Source organism: Salmo salar, chromosome 14 (genome assembly GCF_965601325.2).
Source record: "Salmo salar chromosome 14, fSalSal1, whole genome shotgun sequence".
NCBI lineage: Eukaryota > Metazoa > Chordata > Actinopteri > Salmoniformes > Salmonidae > Salmo > Salmo salar.
Genome location: NC_138304.1, coordinates 28,217,689 through 28,234,339, shown reverse-complemented (window position 1 = coordinate 28,234,339; position 16,651 = coordinate 28,217,689). Strand labels below are relative to the sequence as shown.

Genomic DNA, 16,651 nt, shown 5'->3' with positions numbered 1-16,651 from the left:
CTTCGGCTCTAATACCCACACAATACATCTTGTTGACAAGCTTTACAGTTTACAAATGACTGGCAATGAACAGCTAAGTAGGTCATTCATGGATTGTAACATCAAGAAACCAGCAATGATCTATAATATCCAGGGCTGCGTTTACACAGGCTGCACAGTTCTGATATTTTCCCCCTCTAATTGGTCTTTTGACCAATCACATCAGATCTTTTTCACTAACAATTAGTGAACATAGATTAGAATTCGGATGCGTGTGTAAACATCTCAGCCCAACGTTCACATCAGCTTTGAAGGAATAAAAACCATCAGAGGGAATACAGAAACCTTTAATTTTTATTTACCATACATTTAAAAAAAAAAAGTGAACCACACTATACAAATGTTTTTCTGGTAGCTGGTAACAATGCAGATTACACTTCTAAGGGCCTTTTTCAAACACAGATCGCTTTCTGGAAGTGCAGCTAAAATTGCACTCATCTTTTTTTAAACATACGTTCTTAATTTGCTACTGCCACATAAAGCAGCAGTGTCTTAATAGCTTCTCATCTATTACGTCTTTTTGCTTCTTAAATGCAGATAGGCAGTAGCATGCAACCCTCGGTGTGAAGGGTTTTGATAGTTTTTTTTTGTATGTTATTAACTTTGCAAGATAAAAGTAAAGAGGTAAAGGTCTCTGTCCATATTTACATATCAAAATGTATCTGTCGATCCTGAGCAGTTCAGATGGGATCTTCAAACAAACACTGGGCGAGCAGCTATCCCATAATGTCAGAGTTTAAAGGGAAGTCCAGCTTTCGCAACCACCTTGATGATGATTGACAACTTTTTTCTTCTTTTTCTCCTTCTGTGCTCGCATTCCTGACAACATTGGCCAAATGTCAAAAGGAATGATGTTTATTACTCAAGAGACAACTTTTAAAAAAAGAAAGGAGGGAGGGTGGAGAACAATGAAAAGGTTTTAAGCCAAGTAGCTGTAAGTGTCTTTCTCTCCGTCGACACGCTCCAGGTACTCCTTCTCGATCAGGATGTCGATACATTTCTGAAAGACAAAAACATACATGACCATTACTAACATGGCACATGTTGCATACAGAAAGTGGTTTCCATAAACCTACAGGAAATAACCCTTATTGTAAAAACAGAATACAGATTTCTTACATTTCTGAAAGACACAAAAAAGCCGGTTCCTACCATGGCAGAAATCCTCTGGGGTATGGTAAATTTCCATCTAACGTGGCCTAATTTACCTTGATGACGGGGACTCTTGGTTTGAACCTGGATGACAGCTGATTCAGCACCTCTGCCAGGAGTTGCTGATGTTTCAGCACTTTGCGCATCTTCATGATTCTCACAATGGCAGCCTACAGCAGGGTAGAGAAAGAGAGAACACAGCAGGTTTAGACCAAAATGATCCTGGGTGAATATTCTAGACCAGAGAGGTTGTTTGTGCACGCTAGACAATAGACAGATTTTTGTGAGTGTGACTGAATGCTTGACAAGGTGAGTAATGTTGACAGTGGCAGCATGTAGTGTGAGTTAGATCAGGGGAAAAAATAGAATAGCGTGATGTACAGTGTACCTGTATTAACAGTTTCCTGTCCTCCTCTATGTTCTTGTGAGTGGTTTCCTGCTCCTGCTTCTGCTCTGTCTTCATTGGCACGTTAATGTTCACCCGAAGTTTTTTGCTGTATAGATTCAAATCAAAATCTATCAGCAACAGTTCATGGAATCTATTACAGTACAGTAACATCATAGCAATTTGGAATATCTGGTTCCACAATTTGCAGGTTTGTGATCTATATTGATTACATGGTGTGTGTAATTACTCACTTTTTGTATCCCAGGAAGAGTTTTATTAAGGTGTCTGGTTTGAACTCCACTTCATCCACATTTGCATTCTCATCCTCCAGGACCTAGACAACAGAACATTGCTTGGGTCAAAGTTGAAACTTTCAGAGAAAATCCACAGTGCAGAATAGTTAATTGATGGCACCCTAGCAACTGGAGTTGTTTGGTAGATTATCTGAAAATAAGAGGCATAAAACCTACCAGCAATTTGGACTTCAACAAGATTTGCAACACCTGCACCAAAATGTCCTGGGGAGAACAAAAACAAAACAGGCAACGTATAAGGCAGATAGTGGGCTGTTGCTTTCAACACATAGTATACAAAACATTAGGAACACCTTCCTAATATTGTGTTGCACCCCCCACCTCTCCCTCTTTACCCACAGAACAGCCTTAAATTGGTTGGAGCATGGACTGTACAAGGTGTCGAAAGCGTTCCACAGGGATGCTGGGCCATGTTGAGTTGGCTGGATGTCCTTTGGGTGGTGGACCATTGTTGATACACACGGGAAACGGTTGAGCGTGAAAACCCCAGCAGCGTTGCAGTTCTTGACTCAAACCGGTGTGCCTGGCATCTACTAGCATACCCCGTTCAAAGGCACTTAAATATTGTCTTGCCCATTCACGCTCTAAAATGGCACGCATACACAATCCAGGTCTCAATTGTCTCAAGGCTTAAAAATCCTTCTTTAACACGTCTCCTCCCCTTCATCTACAATCAGTGGATTTAACATCAATAAGGGATCATAGCTTCACCTGGTCAGTCTGTCATTGAAAGAGCAGGTGTTCTTAATGTTTTTTATTCCCATCAGAGCATAAAGTCTTCCTTTGAAAGACCATCGATCAAAGAGAATAGTCTCTCTGTCTGTAGCCAACTAGATACCGTTGAGTTGTCAGTACTCACTATCTTGATCTGTGTGCTGTCAGCGAGCTGCTGCACTGTGTAGACGTCCTCAGCATTGTACTGCAATAGGATGGCCATCTGGAAGGTAGAAGCCTGGGAGGACAGGAGGAGCAACAGGGAATACGTCAAAACCATTCAATAGTAGAGGATACCATGTCAACTCCGCTACATGCATATTGTTGATTCATTCATTTTTTCTTGTTAATAGTCAGCATACACCAGTATGTTTGTTCAACAGTGATGGTTGATGAAAATCCCTAATTTATGAGAGTCTGAGAGGAAATATTCATATTTTATCTGATCAGACAACACCTGTAATCACCTGCAGAGTGTATCTGTTCTTAAAGCAGTTGGTGACCAGCTCTCCTTTGGACAGGTGGTAGAGCCAGGTCAGCTTGCGCCCGCTGTGTCTGCTGGCGTAGAAGGCAGTGAACCGCTGGTAACTCCTCTCCAGCTGAATGAGGGTAGGAGAGAAGAAAAGAGAGAACAGTGAGTAAATCAGTGATCAGTAAATTGAGTCACTGTGGAGTGGATCAGTTAGTCTCTCACCTCAGAGGGCAAGGCAAATGTACAGGACTGCTGGAAGGGCCAGGAACCAGAACTGAGGACCTGGATGCTGAAGTCCACTGAGACGCACACACACAGAAAACAGATGAGCAATCTTATAATAGTTATTTGTTTCAATGTGATCGTTTTAAAGTTTGGTTAGGAAAAACCAGGGACCTACTAAATCAATCCAGGTAACCGGGTTTCCGAGATTAAGAAACTCCTTTCTGTCATCACATAATGAATCCCAGAATGTCAGAGTCCCAGACAGATATACTCACAGTCCAAAGGCTCAGAGTTGGTGAGGTGCTTTTTAAATTGTTCATTTAGGTCTTTGCTGACTCCGATGTCCTGGAACATGCGTTGGAGTTTGGAGGTATACTCGAAGCCACACGCTTGCTGTTGGGAAAGAGGGCAGGACATGCCATTAGGACAGATGATCCCAGGTAAAACACAGTCCAAAGACTGAGCAACCAGATTTGTACAATAAACAAACTGCACAACTCTAGTTACCAATCACAATGTAATGTCAATATCACATTGAAAATGCCAAATTAAAAACATGGTCATGAGGAGGTAAAGTCATTTTTTGTGGTATAGTACCTTTAGTTTGGAGATCATACTGGCTTCAGCATCATCACTGGCGCTGTTCTGATGGACTAACCGCTTAGCCAGCATCTTGGCGTAGAACTTCTGGAACACATCTTTGTCCTCTATGTACTTGAAAACCACCATCTAGGGAAGAGAACACATAAAAGTTAGAGAGTTGTGAATAGAGACTACATCTCGTAAAATACAACGCCGGGCTGAAGGAGGGGGAGGAGATTGGGTCTACAATGGAAGGCAGCCAGTGCAGAAGCTCCACTTTTCATCCTGTCGACTCCAGACAACCAGATAATGTATAAAATGCAGTACCAGTGTGGCAGCTGAGAAAGAAAAAAGAAAAAAAAATATATATATATTTTTTTAATCAGTCCAACTCACCACTTGGTTTAGTGTGTCTTCTAGCTCTGCCTCCTCTGGGTTCTTTGAGCTGTGCAAAAAAAGAAATAAAATAATTTCATTTAAAATCAGACATCCTGCTCTTGTATGTTAGCAGTGTCTATTAAAACCACAAGAAGAGTAAATGTCGTATTGACTCTAGTCAATGTGAACCATTTCAGAACAAATGTCCATAGCAATACTGGAGTGCTGGCTACTGGTCTCAGCCGTACGTAGACTTGAATATCAAACTGTGGTTCTGAGTTATGCATTGAGTGAATGTGCCAGAGCAGAGGCACACCTCTTCTTCAGCAGAGAGTCACAGTATCTAGCCAGCAGCTCTGGGGATTTGCTGGATGACTGCACCATCTTGGTCACAGCATTGTTGTTTATGAAGCGTCCACAGGCCTGTGAAGACAACAAAAATGGGTGTTCAAAGTTAACAAGAACAACAACAGTGTAAGTGCGTGTGTGACACCGTCTGAAAATGTCTAACACCACAAAATATAGTAAAATATGAACATACCTTGTCCAGAGCAGCAACAAAACCAGCATCGTTGTTGAACGCTGACATTACTAAAGCATTATACTTCTTGTGGACGTCTAAGATGGTCTGGACATACATTTTGGGATCCTGTGGTGAAATAAATGAAAACAAAGTCAAGGAACACCCTAGTGAACTGGAGAGAGGACGGTCTCAGATTATTCTAATAAAGATGTGAACCGGTAAAACACAATGCGTACATTTAACTATTAAATCCATTGTAGTTCTTACATTGAGAGCTGCTTCTCCACACTTCTCTATAGCAGCAAGGCCCTGGTTGTATATGTGCGTCTCCAGGAGTTTCTTCAGCTCTCCCAATCCATCAGTGATCCGGGACACCAAATTGTACATCCGCCCAAGGTCTACAGACAGAGAATGGCGATGCATGTCACATGCTCCAAATACAACACTGAAATTCTTACATACAAGCCCTTAACCAACAACGCAGTTCAAGAAGTTAAGCAGTTAATGAAATATTGATATTGATATAGATTATATATATATATATATATATATTGATATAGAGATAGAGATATATATATCTATATCTATATATATATCTATATACATACATACATGCATATATTAATCAAGAAGTAACATACATTTACATAACAATAACAAGGCTATATATAGGGGGTACAGGTACTGAGTCAATGTGTGGGGGTAATTTGTAAAGTGACTATGCATAGATAATAAAACAGTGAGTAGCAGCAGTGTAAAAACAAAGGGGGGGGGGTGGGGGTGGGGGGGGTCAATGTAAATAGTTCAGGTGGCCATTTGATTAGTTTAGTTGTTCAGCAGTCTTATGGCTTGGGGGTAGAAGATGTTAAGGAGCCTTTTGGTCCTAGACATGGCGCTCCGGTACTGCTTGCCGTGCGGTAGCAGAGATAACAGTCTATAACTTGGGTGACTGCAGTCTTAAACAATTTTTTGGGCCTTCGTCTGACACCGCCTAATATATAGGTCCTTGATGTCAGGAAGCTTGGCCACAGTGATGTACTGGGCCGTACGGACTACCCTCTGTAGCGCCTTACGGTCAGATGCCGAGCAGTTGCCATACCAGGCAGCGATGCAACAGATCAGGATGCTCTCGATGGTGCAGCTGTAGAACTTGAGGATCTGGGGAACCATGCCAAATCTTTTCAGTCTCCTGAGGGGGAATAGGCATGGTTGTGCCCTCTTCACAGCTGTGTTGGTGTGTTTGGACCATGATAGTTTGTTGGTCATGTGGACACCAAGGATCTTGAAACTCTCGACCCGCTTCACTTCAGTCCCATCAATGAGAATGGGGGCCTGTTCGGCCTGCCTTTTCCTATAGTCCACGTTCCTCCTTTGTCTTGCTCACACACAGAGAGACAGAGAGAGAGAGAGAGAGAGAGAGAGAGAGAGAGAGAGAGAGAGAGAGAGAGAGAGAGAGAGAGAGAGAAAGAGATTGTTGTCCTGGCACCACACTGCCAGGTCTCTGACCTCCTCCCTATAGGCTGTCTCATCGTTGTCGGTGATCAGGCCTACCACTGTTGTGTCGTTAGCAAACTTAATGGTATTGGAGTCATGCTTGGCCATGCAGTCGTGTGTGAACGTAGTACAGGAGGGGACTAAGCACGCACCCCTGAGGGGCCTCAGTGTTGAGGATCAGCGTGGCAGATATGTTGTTGCCTACCCTTACCACCTGGGGGTGGCCAGTCAGGAAGCCCGGGATGCAGTTGCAGAGGGAAATGTTTAGTTCCAGGGTCTTTAACTTAGTGTTGAGCTTTGTGGGCACCATGGTGTTAAATGCTGAGCTGTAGTCAATGAACAGAATTCTCACATTGGTGTTCCTTTTGTCCAGGTGGGAAAGGGCAGTGTGGAGTGCGATTGAGATTGCGTCATCTGTGGATCTGTTAGAGCAGTATGCGAAATGGAGTGGGATTAGGGTTCATGGCATGATGGTGTTGATGTGAGCTATGACCAGCCTTTCAAAGCACTCCATGTCTACCGACGAGAGTGCTACGGGGTGGTAATAATTTTAGGCAGGTTACCTTCGCTTTCTTGGGCACAGGGACTATGGTGGTCTGTTTGAAACATGTAGGTATTACAGACTCGGCCAGGGAGAGGTTGAAAATGTCAGTGAAAACACTTGCCATTACATGTCCTGGTAATCCATCTGGCCCCACGGCTTTGTGAATGTTAACCTATTTAAAGGTCTTGCTCACATCGGCTACGGAGTTGTCCGGAACAGCTGGTGCTCTCATGCATGCTTCAGTATTGCTTGCCTCAAAGCGAGTATAAAAGGCATTTAGCTCATCTGGTAGGCTCGCGTCACTTGGCAGCTCGTGGCTGGGTTTCCCTTTGTAGTAAGTAATAGTTTTCGAGCCCTGCCACATCCGACGAGCATCAAAGCCGGTGTAGTAGGATTCAATCTTAGTCCCATATTGATGCTTTGCCAGTTTGATGGTTCGTCTGAAGGCATAGCGGGATTTCTTATAAGCATCCAGCTTAGTGTCCCGCTCCTTGTAAGCGGCAGGGGAGGGGCGTCGTCGATGCAGTTATTGATGAAGCCGGTGACTGAGGTGGTATACTACTCAATGATGAATCCCGGAACACATTCCAGTCTGTGCTAGCAAAACAGTCCTGTAGCGTAGCATCCGCGCCATTTGACCACTTCCGTATTGAGCGAGTCACTGGTACTTCCTGCTTTAGTTTTTGCTTGTAAGCATGAATCAGGAGGATGGAATTATGGTCAGCTTTGCCAAATGGTTGGCGAGGGAAAGCTTTGTATGTGTCTCTGTGTGTAGAGTAAAGGTGGTCTAGGTTTGTTTTTCCTCTGGTTGCAAATGTGACATGCTGGTAGAAATGAGGTAAAACGGATTTAATTTTGCCTGCATTAAAGTCCCCGGCCACTAGCGCCGCTTCTGGATGAGCATTTTCTTGTTTGCTTATAGCCTTATACAGCAGTTGAGTGCGGTCTTAGTGCCAGCATCGGTTTGTGGTGTAAATAGACATCTACAAATGATACTTATGTGAACTCTTGGTCTACAGCTTATCATGAGGTATTCTATCTCAGGTGAGCATTACCTCAAGACTTTTTTAGTATTAGACATCACGCACCAGCAGTTATTGACAAATACACACACCCCCGACCCTCGTCATACCAGACGTTGCTGCTCTGTTCTGCCGAAACACAGAAGCCAGCCAGCTCTATATTATCCACGTCGTCATTCAGCCAAGTCTCGGTGAAACATAAGATATTACAGTTTTTAATGTCACATTGGTAGGATAGTCTTAATCGTAGATCATCCAGTTTGTTTTCCAATGATTGCATGTTGGCCAATAATATCGAGGGTAGTTGTGGTTAGGGTTGCAAAGGGTTGGAAACGTTTCGGGAAATCTCTGGATTTCTTCCAAAATTTTCCATGGGAAGTTAAGCCAAGGAATTTGGGGAATTCTTCTTAAATTCATCAAAAAAGTTAGCTTATAACAGTGAACCTTTTCTGTGGGATACACAAGGCAATTCTAAGTCTTGAGGCATATTTTGGTTAAACTATCCCCAATTCAATGGAATTGCAACCCTCTGCATGCACAGTGCATTCTTCCATCACATGTGCAGTGCACTCTTCCATTCACATATACAGCTGATTCTCAAGATCTTGCACACTAATGAGATGCTATGGAGCCCAACCTACTACACTGTTTGAGCCAAGGACCACATGCTTTATGGTAAGTTTTGAAACACAATACTGGGCGGGGTGAATTTATTTTATATGACATACATGATTTTTTAACTAGTAAATAGTATCCTACAGCAAAGTGTGTTTAAATCATTTTTAACTTGTTAACAATTTCTGCTAGTTAGTTCTTGCTACCATGTGGGTTTTAGCTTGCTTGAGCCTGCTAACTGAGGAGTGTTAATTCACCTGTTTCCATATGCGTTTCATTTTAAAACATTTATCTTACAAAGGAGTTGTTTAATCTAACTGTAACTATTTATCTGTACATGGAATTGTATTTGGGTTAGGGTTTTTACAAAAAAAATCTAATCTTTACAGGAAAATGCCTCGGGCACTATCTGATGTCATTTCATTTCACTGCAGCTAATGTAGAAGGAAAAGCTGTGTACATTTGCAAACACTGTGCCAAGTCATATGTGAATAATGAAAGATGCAGAATCATCTGGCCAAGGGCATAAAGTTCCCTCAGCGCTCACCAGAAACCTCTGACAAAAGTCCCTCTACTTCTATTCCAGGTGAAAATGATGAATCAGACACGTTATCGATAGCAACAGCTCATGGTCCTCCTGGAATCATACGTTTTTTTTTACTCAATGGAGGAACATAGTCAGAGAAATGCTGATGTATGTCTTGCTCGAGCTGTGTATGCAACTGGTTCACCTCTGATGCTCACAGGCAATGTATATTGGAAGAGAATTCTGAATGTTCCTTGCCCAGCATACACCTCCAACCAGGCATGCTTTATATACTCATTTGCTGGATGCAGAGTTCAAGTGAAGGTCAAGCAAATCAGAGAAAGCAGACTGTATTGCAATCATCTCTGATGGGTGGACGAATGTTCGTGGGCAAGGAATAATTAACTACATAATTTCTACTACCTCAACCAGTATTCTACAAGAGCACAGACACAAAGGACAACAGACACACTGGTCTCTACATTGCTGAGGAGCTGAAGGCAGTCATCAATGACCTTGGACCACAGAAGGTATTTGCACTGGTGACAGACAATGCTGCGAACATGAAGTCTGCTTGGTCTAAAGTGGAGGAGTCCTACCCTCACATCACACCCATTGGCTGTGCTGCTCATGCATTGAATCTGCTCAAGGACATCATGGCACTGGAGAAAAAAAATAAGTGCTTTTCAGCAGCAGGGACAGAGACTGATAAGGATAGAGGGAACAATGAATGGAGCCAAATACAGGCAAATCCTTGATGAGAACCTGCTTCAGAGTGAAAACCTGCTTCAGAGGCATTTCACTGCACTTGTGCATGTGACATTAAAACTTGAAACCGACCTTAGACTGGGGTGAAAACGTACGTTCCAACAGGACAATGACCCAAAGCAAAGCTTGAATGGCTTCAGAACAAGAACGTGAACGTCCTTGAGCCAAACCCCAGACTTAATTCCCATTGAAAATCGTCAGAAAGACTTGCTGTTCACCGCCGCTCCCCATCTAACTTAACAGAGCTGGAGAAAATCTGATAGGAAGAATGGGAGAAAATCCCCAAATACAGATGTGCAAAGCTAATACAAACATACCAAAGACGACTCAAACCTGTAATCACTACCAAATGTGCTTCTTCAAAGTATTGACTTAGTGGTGTAAATATGTATGTAAATGAGATCTGTATTTAATTTTCAATAAATTCTAAAAACATGTTTTCGCTTTGTTATTATGGGGTATTGTGTAGATGGGTAAAAAAAAATTGATTTTATCAATTTTGAATTCATGATGTAAGAAGAAAATGTGGAATAAATAAGTGGGTATGAATAATTTCTCTAGGCAATGTATACATTTACGAAAAGTACATAAAGCACAAATCTGGCAATAGCAAAAAGGCATGTCTGGCTGGCAATTGTCATTTGGACTCTCCTCCATACCTTCATTTTTGTCAGCATCCAGAAGGTTCTGGAACTCTGTGTGGAAGATCTCCAGGTGCTTCTCGATGAGCACCTGCTCACACTTGCGGGCGAGCTCGTCCTGCGTGCTCTCATGGAGGTACACCTGCACCCTCCGCTGCTCCTCCAACAGACGCGCCTCAGCCTGAGAGAGAGACAGAAAGAGAGCCGAGGGAGAGACCGAAAGAGAGAGAGGGATTCTGTAAATTTTTACACTAAACAAAAGGCTACTGATACATCTATTTGGCTCAATACACTGGTTTCATAACCCACCTTTTTCATGTATTCAGTAACTGGATTTTGTTGCAGGAACTCTGTGCTCTCTCGTGTGTAAAAGCGCTCGGTGTCCGCCAAGAACTGAGTCTCGAAGTACTCTTTGTAGACTGACAACGTGGGACCTTTGGCAAAGGCATCATCCTCATTGAGACCCAACTCAACTGAAAGACACACAACCTCTGTCAACCAACATAATTTCAGAGCCATGACATCACGTCTCACAACAGTTTCATATTGGTTGAACAACACACCATTAAAATATGCCAGGACCTACCATAGGACTGGACGACTCCACTGATAAGCCTAGTGTTGATGGTCTCTCCGTTACGTTCCTTCTCAATGAGCTTTAATACAGCATTTGTGACCTTAGATGGGGGGGGGGGGCACATTTAGGATCATGCCTTCAACAAAATGTATCATAATCAACTAAGACTGGGAATAACTTTTCCACAGCTGATCTGAGCGGATACTCACTTGTTTATTCAAAGGTCTGAAAAGGCATTCTCTCCATGTCACCAATGCGAGCTGAAAGGAGAGGAAAGGATGAGGCAATGCATTCAATTGAGAAAACCTACATCTCATATTCTTAAATGGTAAAAAAATAAAAATAAAAGTGGCGTCTTACGGAGTAGATTTCATATATCCCTTTGCGCCCCTCATCACACTCGCGGCGGACCCAGTGTCGGTTGAGGTAGGCACAGATGCCATTCAGCACTTTGCTGGAGAATCTGTAGTCTTCCCACTGCTGTGTGTAGAACTTTAATACACTCTCATCCATCAGGTCTTCTCCATCCTGCAGATGATGGGGACAGAGGGAGGAGAAGAGTGATATTTCCAGTGGCAAGAAAAAGTATGTGAACCCTTTGGAATTACCCGATTTCTGCAAACATTTTACATAAAAATTCACCTGATCTTCATCTAAGTCCCAACAATAGACAAGCACAGTGTGCTTAAAGTAATATCACACAAATTATTGTATTTTTCTTGTCTATATTGAATACATCATATAAACATTCACAGTGTAGATTGGGAAAAGTATGTGACCCCTAGGCTAATGATGTATCCAAAAGCTAATTGGAGTGAGGAGTCCACTAACCTGGAGTCGAATCAATGAGACGAGATTGGAGATTTTGGTTAGAGCTGCCCTGCCTCATAAAAACACTCACAAAATTTGAGTTTGCTATTCACAAGAAGCATCGCCTGATGTGACCCATGCTTCGAACAAAAGAGATCTCAGAAGACCTTTAGATGAAGAATTGTTTCCTTGCATAAATCTTTAAAGGGTTACAAAAGTATCTCTAAAAGTCAGTCCACGGTAAGACAAATTGTCTAGAAATAGAGAAATTTCAGCACTGTTGCTACTCTCCCTAGGAGTGGCCGCCCTTCAAAGATGACCGCAAGAGCAGAGCGCAGAACGCTCAATGAGGTTAAGAGGAATCCTAGAATGTCAGCTAAAGACTTACAGAAATCTCTGGAGGATGCTAACAGCTCTGTTGACAAGTCTACAATGCGCAAAACACTAAACAAGAACGGTGTTCATTAGAGGACACCATGGAAGAAGCCACTGCTGTCCAAAAGAAACATTTCTGCACGTCTGAAGTTCGCAAAAGAGCACCTGGATGTTCCACAGTGCTACTGGCAAAATATTCTGTGGACAGATGAAACTAAAGTTGTGTTGTTTGGAAGGAACACATAACACTATGTATGGAGAAAGAAAGGCACAGCACACCAACATCAAAACCTCATCCCAACTGTAAAGTATGGTGGAGGGAGCATCATGGTTTGGGGCTGCTTTGCTGCCTCAGGGCCTGGACAGCTTGCTATCATCAATGTAAAAATGAATTCCCAAGTTTATCAAGACATTTTGCAGTAGAATGTTAGGCTATCTGTCTGCCAATTGAAGCGCAACAGAAGATAAGTGATGTAACTGGACAACAACCCAAAAGAAAGAAGTAAATCAATAACAGAATGGCTTGAACAGAAGAAAATACACCTTCTGGAGTGACCCAGTCAGTCCTGACCTCAACCCGTCTGAGATGCTGTGGCATAACCTCAAGAGAGCGGTTCACACCAGACATCCCAAGAATATTGTGGAACTGAAACAGTTTTGTAAAGTGGAATGGTCCAAAATTCCTCCTGACCGTTGTGCAGGTCTGATCCGTAACTACAGAAAACGTTTGGTTGAGGTTATTGCTGCCAAAGGAGGGTCAACCTGTTATTAATTCCAAGGGTTCACATACTTTTTCCAACCTGCAATGTGAATGTTTACCAAGTGTGTTCAATAAAGACATGACCAATTATAATTGTTTGTGTGTTATTAGTTTAAGCAGACTGTGTTTGTCTATTGTTGTGACTTAGATGAAGATCAGATAACATTTTATGACCAATTTATGCAGACATCCAGGTAATTCAAAAGGGTTCACATACCACTGTAGTTAGAGATCAGCATGCAAACATGGTAGGACATTTGATATGCTTCCTTTTAACCTCTACTGGAAGGGCTAATGGAGAATTAACTAGCAGGCCAATTCATTTAATCGATTCATTGACCTCAGTCCGTTTAAAAAAGGCACAGAACAGAGCATTACCTTGAGCAGGTTGGTCAGGTAGTTCTTGAGGAACTCCTTGAGTCTCTTGTAGAGCTCCAGGCCCACAAACTGGGCCCCTCCTGGGGTGGGGGCCTTTTTGGAGGGCTTGGATGGAGGGGGCCCTGCCCCACGGGCCTGATTGGACTGATGCACACTGGTACAGTAGTTATAAACATGTCTGGGTGGTGGGTAAAGGCAACAACATAAATGTAGAAACTTAAAATACTGACAATGGATTATCCCAAATATGCTTTAAACTGAGGCAAACCTGTGCTGGTGTCAGCCATAAAAACTGCCCTTAATAAAGAGACACACTTGGAAGCACACAGACAGAGAAGCCTGGGAGTGTATTTATGTGGAAGGATACGTGTACAGTTCCATATATCGTGATTTGGCCATGCTCTGTCTGGTGTACACCTGCTGTATTCCTGCTCGCAGGTCATCCCAGATCTGATCCAGGCCAATCTGCTTGAGCCCATGAGGGTTCTGGCTTCTATTGGATGACATTGTCTCTTTGCTTGTTGTTGCTCTCCTCTCAGTTGCTCCGTGCCACGTCTTCTTTTATTGCTTGTAATGAAACCGTCAAGAGCTACTCCTCCATAAGGTGATGAAGAGAGAGGCCACAATGTAACACAGGGACAATGTGGGGTCTTCTCTTCGGAGTGGCAGACGATCTTGGAAGACCCCCTTCAAGTAGCAATCAGGAGAGCATCCTGCCAAGAACCCTGCAAACAAACACATTGTAAGAAAGGAGAACACATTGTATAAGTCACATAGTGCAGGCCCTGAAGTGTAAGCAAAAATCTTGCATTGTAGAATGTTGGGATTGCAATAATTGATGTTGACATTCAATTGAAAAAAATCATGACCTGGCTAGACAAAAACAGGTATTGTATCTAGCTCATCAATATTTGCACTTGAAACTGCTTCCATTGTAGACTACAGTATACAGCAAAATGATTGGAACAGTTCCCCTGCCATATAAAGCTAGTATCTGCTATCCAGGTGCTAATGTATGGCATATCGTTAGAGATTAGTCTAGTGAGTGTTATATTGACTCCAGCCTCCCCTTGATCAAGACCCAACAGCTGGGCCTGAGATCTGACCTTCACTGGTCCTGAATACTGTAACTACATTACAGTGTCAGTGAGTGTGTCTGCCCACTCCAGTGCAGCCTGGCTGGGGGAATACGGCTGACTGGATTTGGCTTTCCTTCAGCTTCAAACCTAAACCCTACTGCCCTCGGCTTCTGTTGTTAAACCTGTGCAGGGTAGGCAGGGCTGATTTCCGGCATGGAGCAGGAGATCATTCAAGTGATATTGAATAATACATTGAAGATTGAGAAATCACAAAGAAAAAAATAAATAATTTAAGGGTAGACAAGAGTGCAGAATTATGATTTCAAGATGAGGCCTAACCTGACCTTGTTTCATTACGTGTTTATATGTAAATATGTTAACTTAGATTCTACTAAGTCTTAGAATACAACCATAGACATAAAATAGACATGGGGTACACAACCCTGGTCCTGGAGCAGGCACTTCATGTTTTTGATTTAACTGATCTGGAAGACCAGGTGGTTTGAATTTAGGCAATCACTGAACTGATAATTTAGTTAAGTAGTTAAATCTAGTGCCTAGTTGGGAGAAAAAAAAATCCTGCAGTACCTGCGACACTCCAGGAACAGGGTTGCCTACCCCTGATATAGGCTAACCAAAGTGTATATAATGATATCCTTGGATAGTGAAGTCAAAAATATCTTATGAGAATACTGCAAGTATTGTGCATGAATGACAAACATGAGATGGTAAGATACGTTTTGGGGCTAATTGTTAAATAACCAACTGTTCAAGATAATTACCATTTCAGTCCAGGCCCAAGTATTCATCAATTTATCACAGGGACAGTGTTGTCTCTAACCAAGGCAAAATATGCAGATTAAGCAGCAAACACACTGAAAAGAGGTAACCTAACCTAACAGTGGGGAGCAAAGAGGAAGCTACAACGATGGGGACAGTATATTTTGCCAAAATGATTGTTAGCCACCAGCTCAGTAGCAATCTTTGAGGGACTGTAATGCCTGGCTTGCAATCCAACATTACATACCTATTCTCTGTATATTGCTAGCTTTGTTATTTGAAAAACTTAAAATTGATAGCTAACTAGCCCAAGGCAATATCTTGTACAGTAAATATGAACTTTATCTGGCAATAATGCTAGCTACTACACCTGTAGTCTCCATGCACAAGCTTGCCAAGGAAGCTTCTGAACTTAACATTAGCTATCTAGCTTTGTCATGCCATGGCTAAACGTGAAATATTCACCTGGTTAGTGGTGCAGTGTAAGCAAACATAGCAGTTAGCAATGTTTTTGACTAGCTGACGTTAGCATTATTTGCTAGGTGTACTGTTAGCTAGCAACATAAACCAAATAGTCGATAATACAAACTGCAAATTTGGATTGACAAACGTTATAACCAACTTAGCTAACATGGTATTAGCCAGTGAGCTATCAGGGTAACGTTAGCTAACTACCGTGAGAAATAAGGCCTGTTGTTCAGGCGCAACGCTAGAGCTAACTTAAGCTACCTGACCACAGACGCCAATTAACGTTACGGATAAACAGCCCTGCAGTGTTCTGTATAAATACAACACACAATAGTCGTGTGTGTGTTCCGTGTTTTGTATAACTAGCTAGCTAGAATAATATCCAAGTTAGCTGGTGATTTGTCGTTATGCTTAGCTAGCCAGTCAGTTCAGCTACTGTACTAGCTAGCTGACGTTAGCTTACCATCGTGTAGTAGTAGTGCTCGTTCTTGGCTCCAAATGAAACAAAACAGTACCAATTAGAAACAAATATTACGTTTTTAATCTGAGTAAAGTATTAGAATACTCCTTTTCAAAGACGCATCCCCGTTTACCTCTAAATTATTTACTTTTCACTGCCACAACAATAGCTGCGGCAGTGCATAGAAATAACACTTTACAAATGTGTTTGCAGAAAGATGTCCCATGGAATTTGAGTGGAATTTAAAGTTCCGGACACGGACATATATAACGGACATACTGTATGTTGTGCATGGAACAGCATGATTTGTGAGAAGGTCAAGGTTCTAATGAAAACTGATTGATAATCATGCATGCGACTACAACAGAAAACAATTTGTCCTTATATTCTGAAACATCCTACAATTAATGATATTAGTATTGGTTTTATGCAGGGCTGGCCCCAGCACAAAGTGACATTAGGGCCCCTCATTTTAGGAATTCAGTCCGGTCTTAACTTACTAGTGAGAGTAAGAATAGTATAATACACAAGGTGCAATTCTGACATTTGGTTGTGTATCAGCATTTT

The 16,651-nt window shown here is 42.2% G+C and overlaps 1 protein-coding gene across 2 annotated transcripts; it reads right to left on the bottom strand.

Annotated features, from left to right (window-relative positions):
* Positions 1-310: 310 nt before the first annotated feature.
* Positions 311-16,302, bottom strand: LOC106569218 (cullin-1). 2 transcript variants are annotated; one of them, XM_045694131.2, is made up of 23 exons: positions 16,088-16,302; positions 15,159-15,212; positions 13,665-14,022; positions 13,298-13,475; positions 11,335-11,502; positions 11,184-11,234; positions 10,984-11,074; positions 10,707-10,870; positions 10,416-10,578; positions 5,055-5,185; positions 4,806-4,913; positions 4,581-4,687; positions 4,283-4,331; positions 3,902-4,033; positions 3,580-3,697; positions 3,302-3,378; positions 3,075-3,206; positions 2,753-2,845; positions 2,050-2,097; positions 1,831-1,913; positions 1,580-1,685; positions 1,248-1,361; positions 311-1,039 (listed from the first exon to the last, which is right to left on the bottom strand). In XM_045694131.2, the coding sequence occupies exons 3-23, from the start codon at positions 13,802-13,804 to the stop codon at positions 959-961; spliced, it is 2,334 nt and encodes a 777-aa protein (XP_045550087.1). In that variant the 5' UTR covers positions 13,805-14,022; positions 15,159-15,212; positions 16,088-16,302; the 3' UTR covers positions 311-958. The 2 variants fall into 2 exon arrangements, with proteins under 2 accessions (XP_045550087.1, XP_013995833.1); XM_014140358.3 differs by lacking the exon at positions 15,159-15,212.
* Positions 16,303-16,651: the final 349 nt, after the last annotated feature.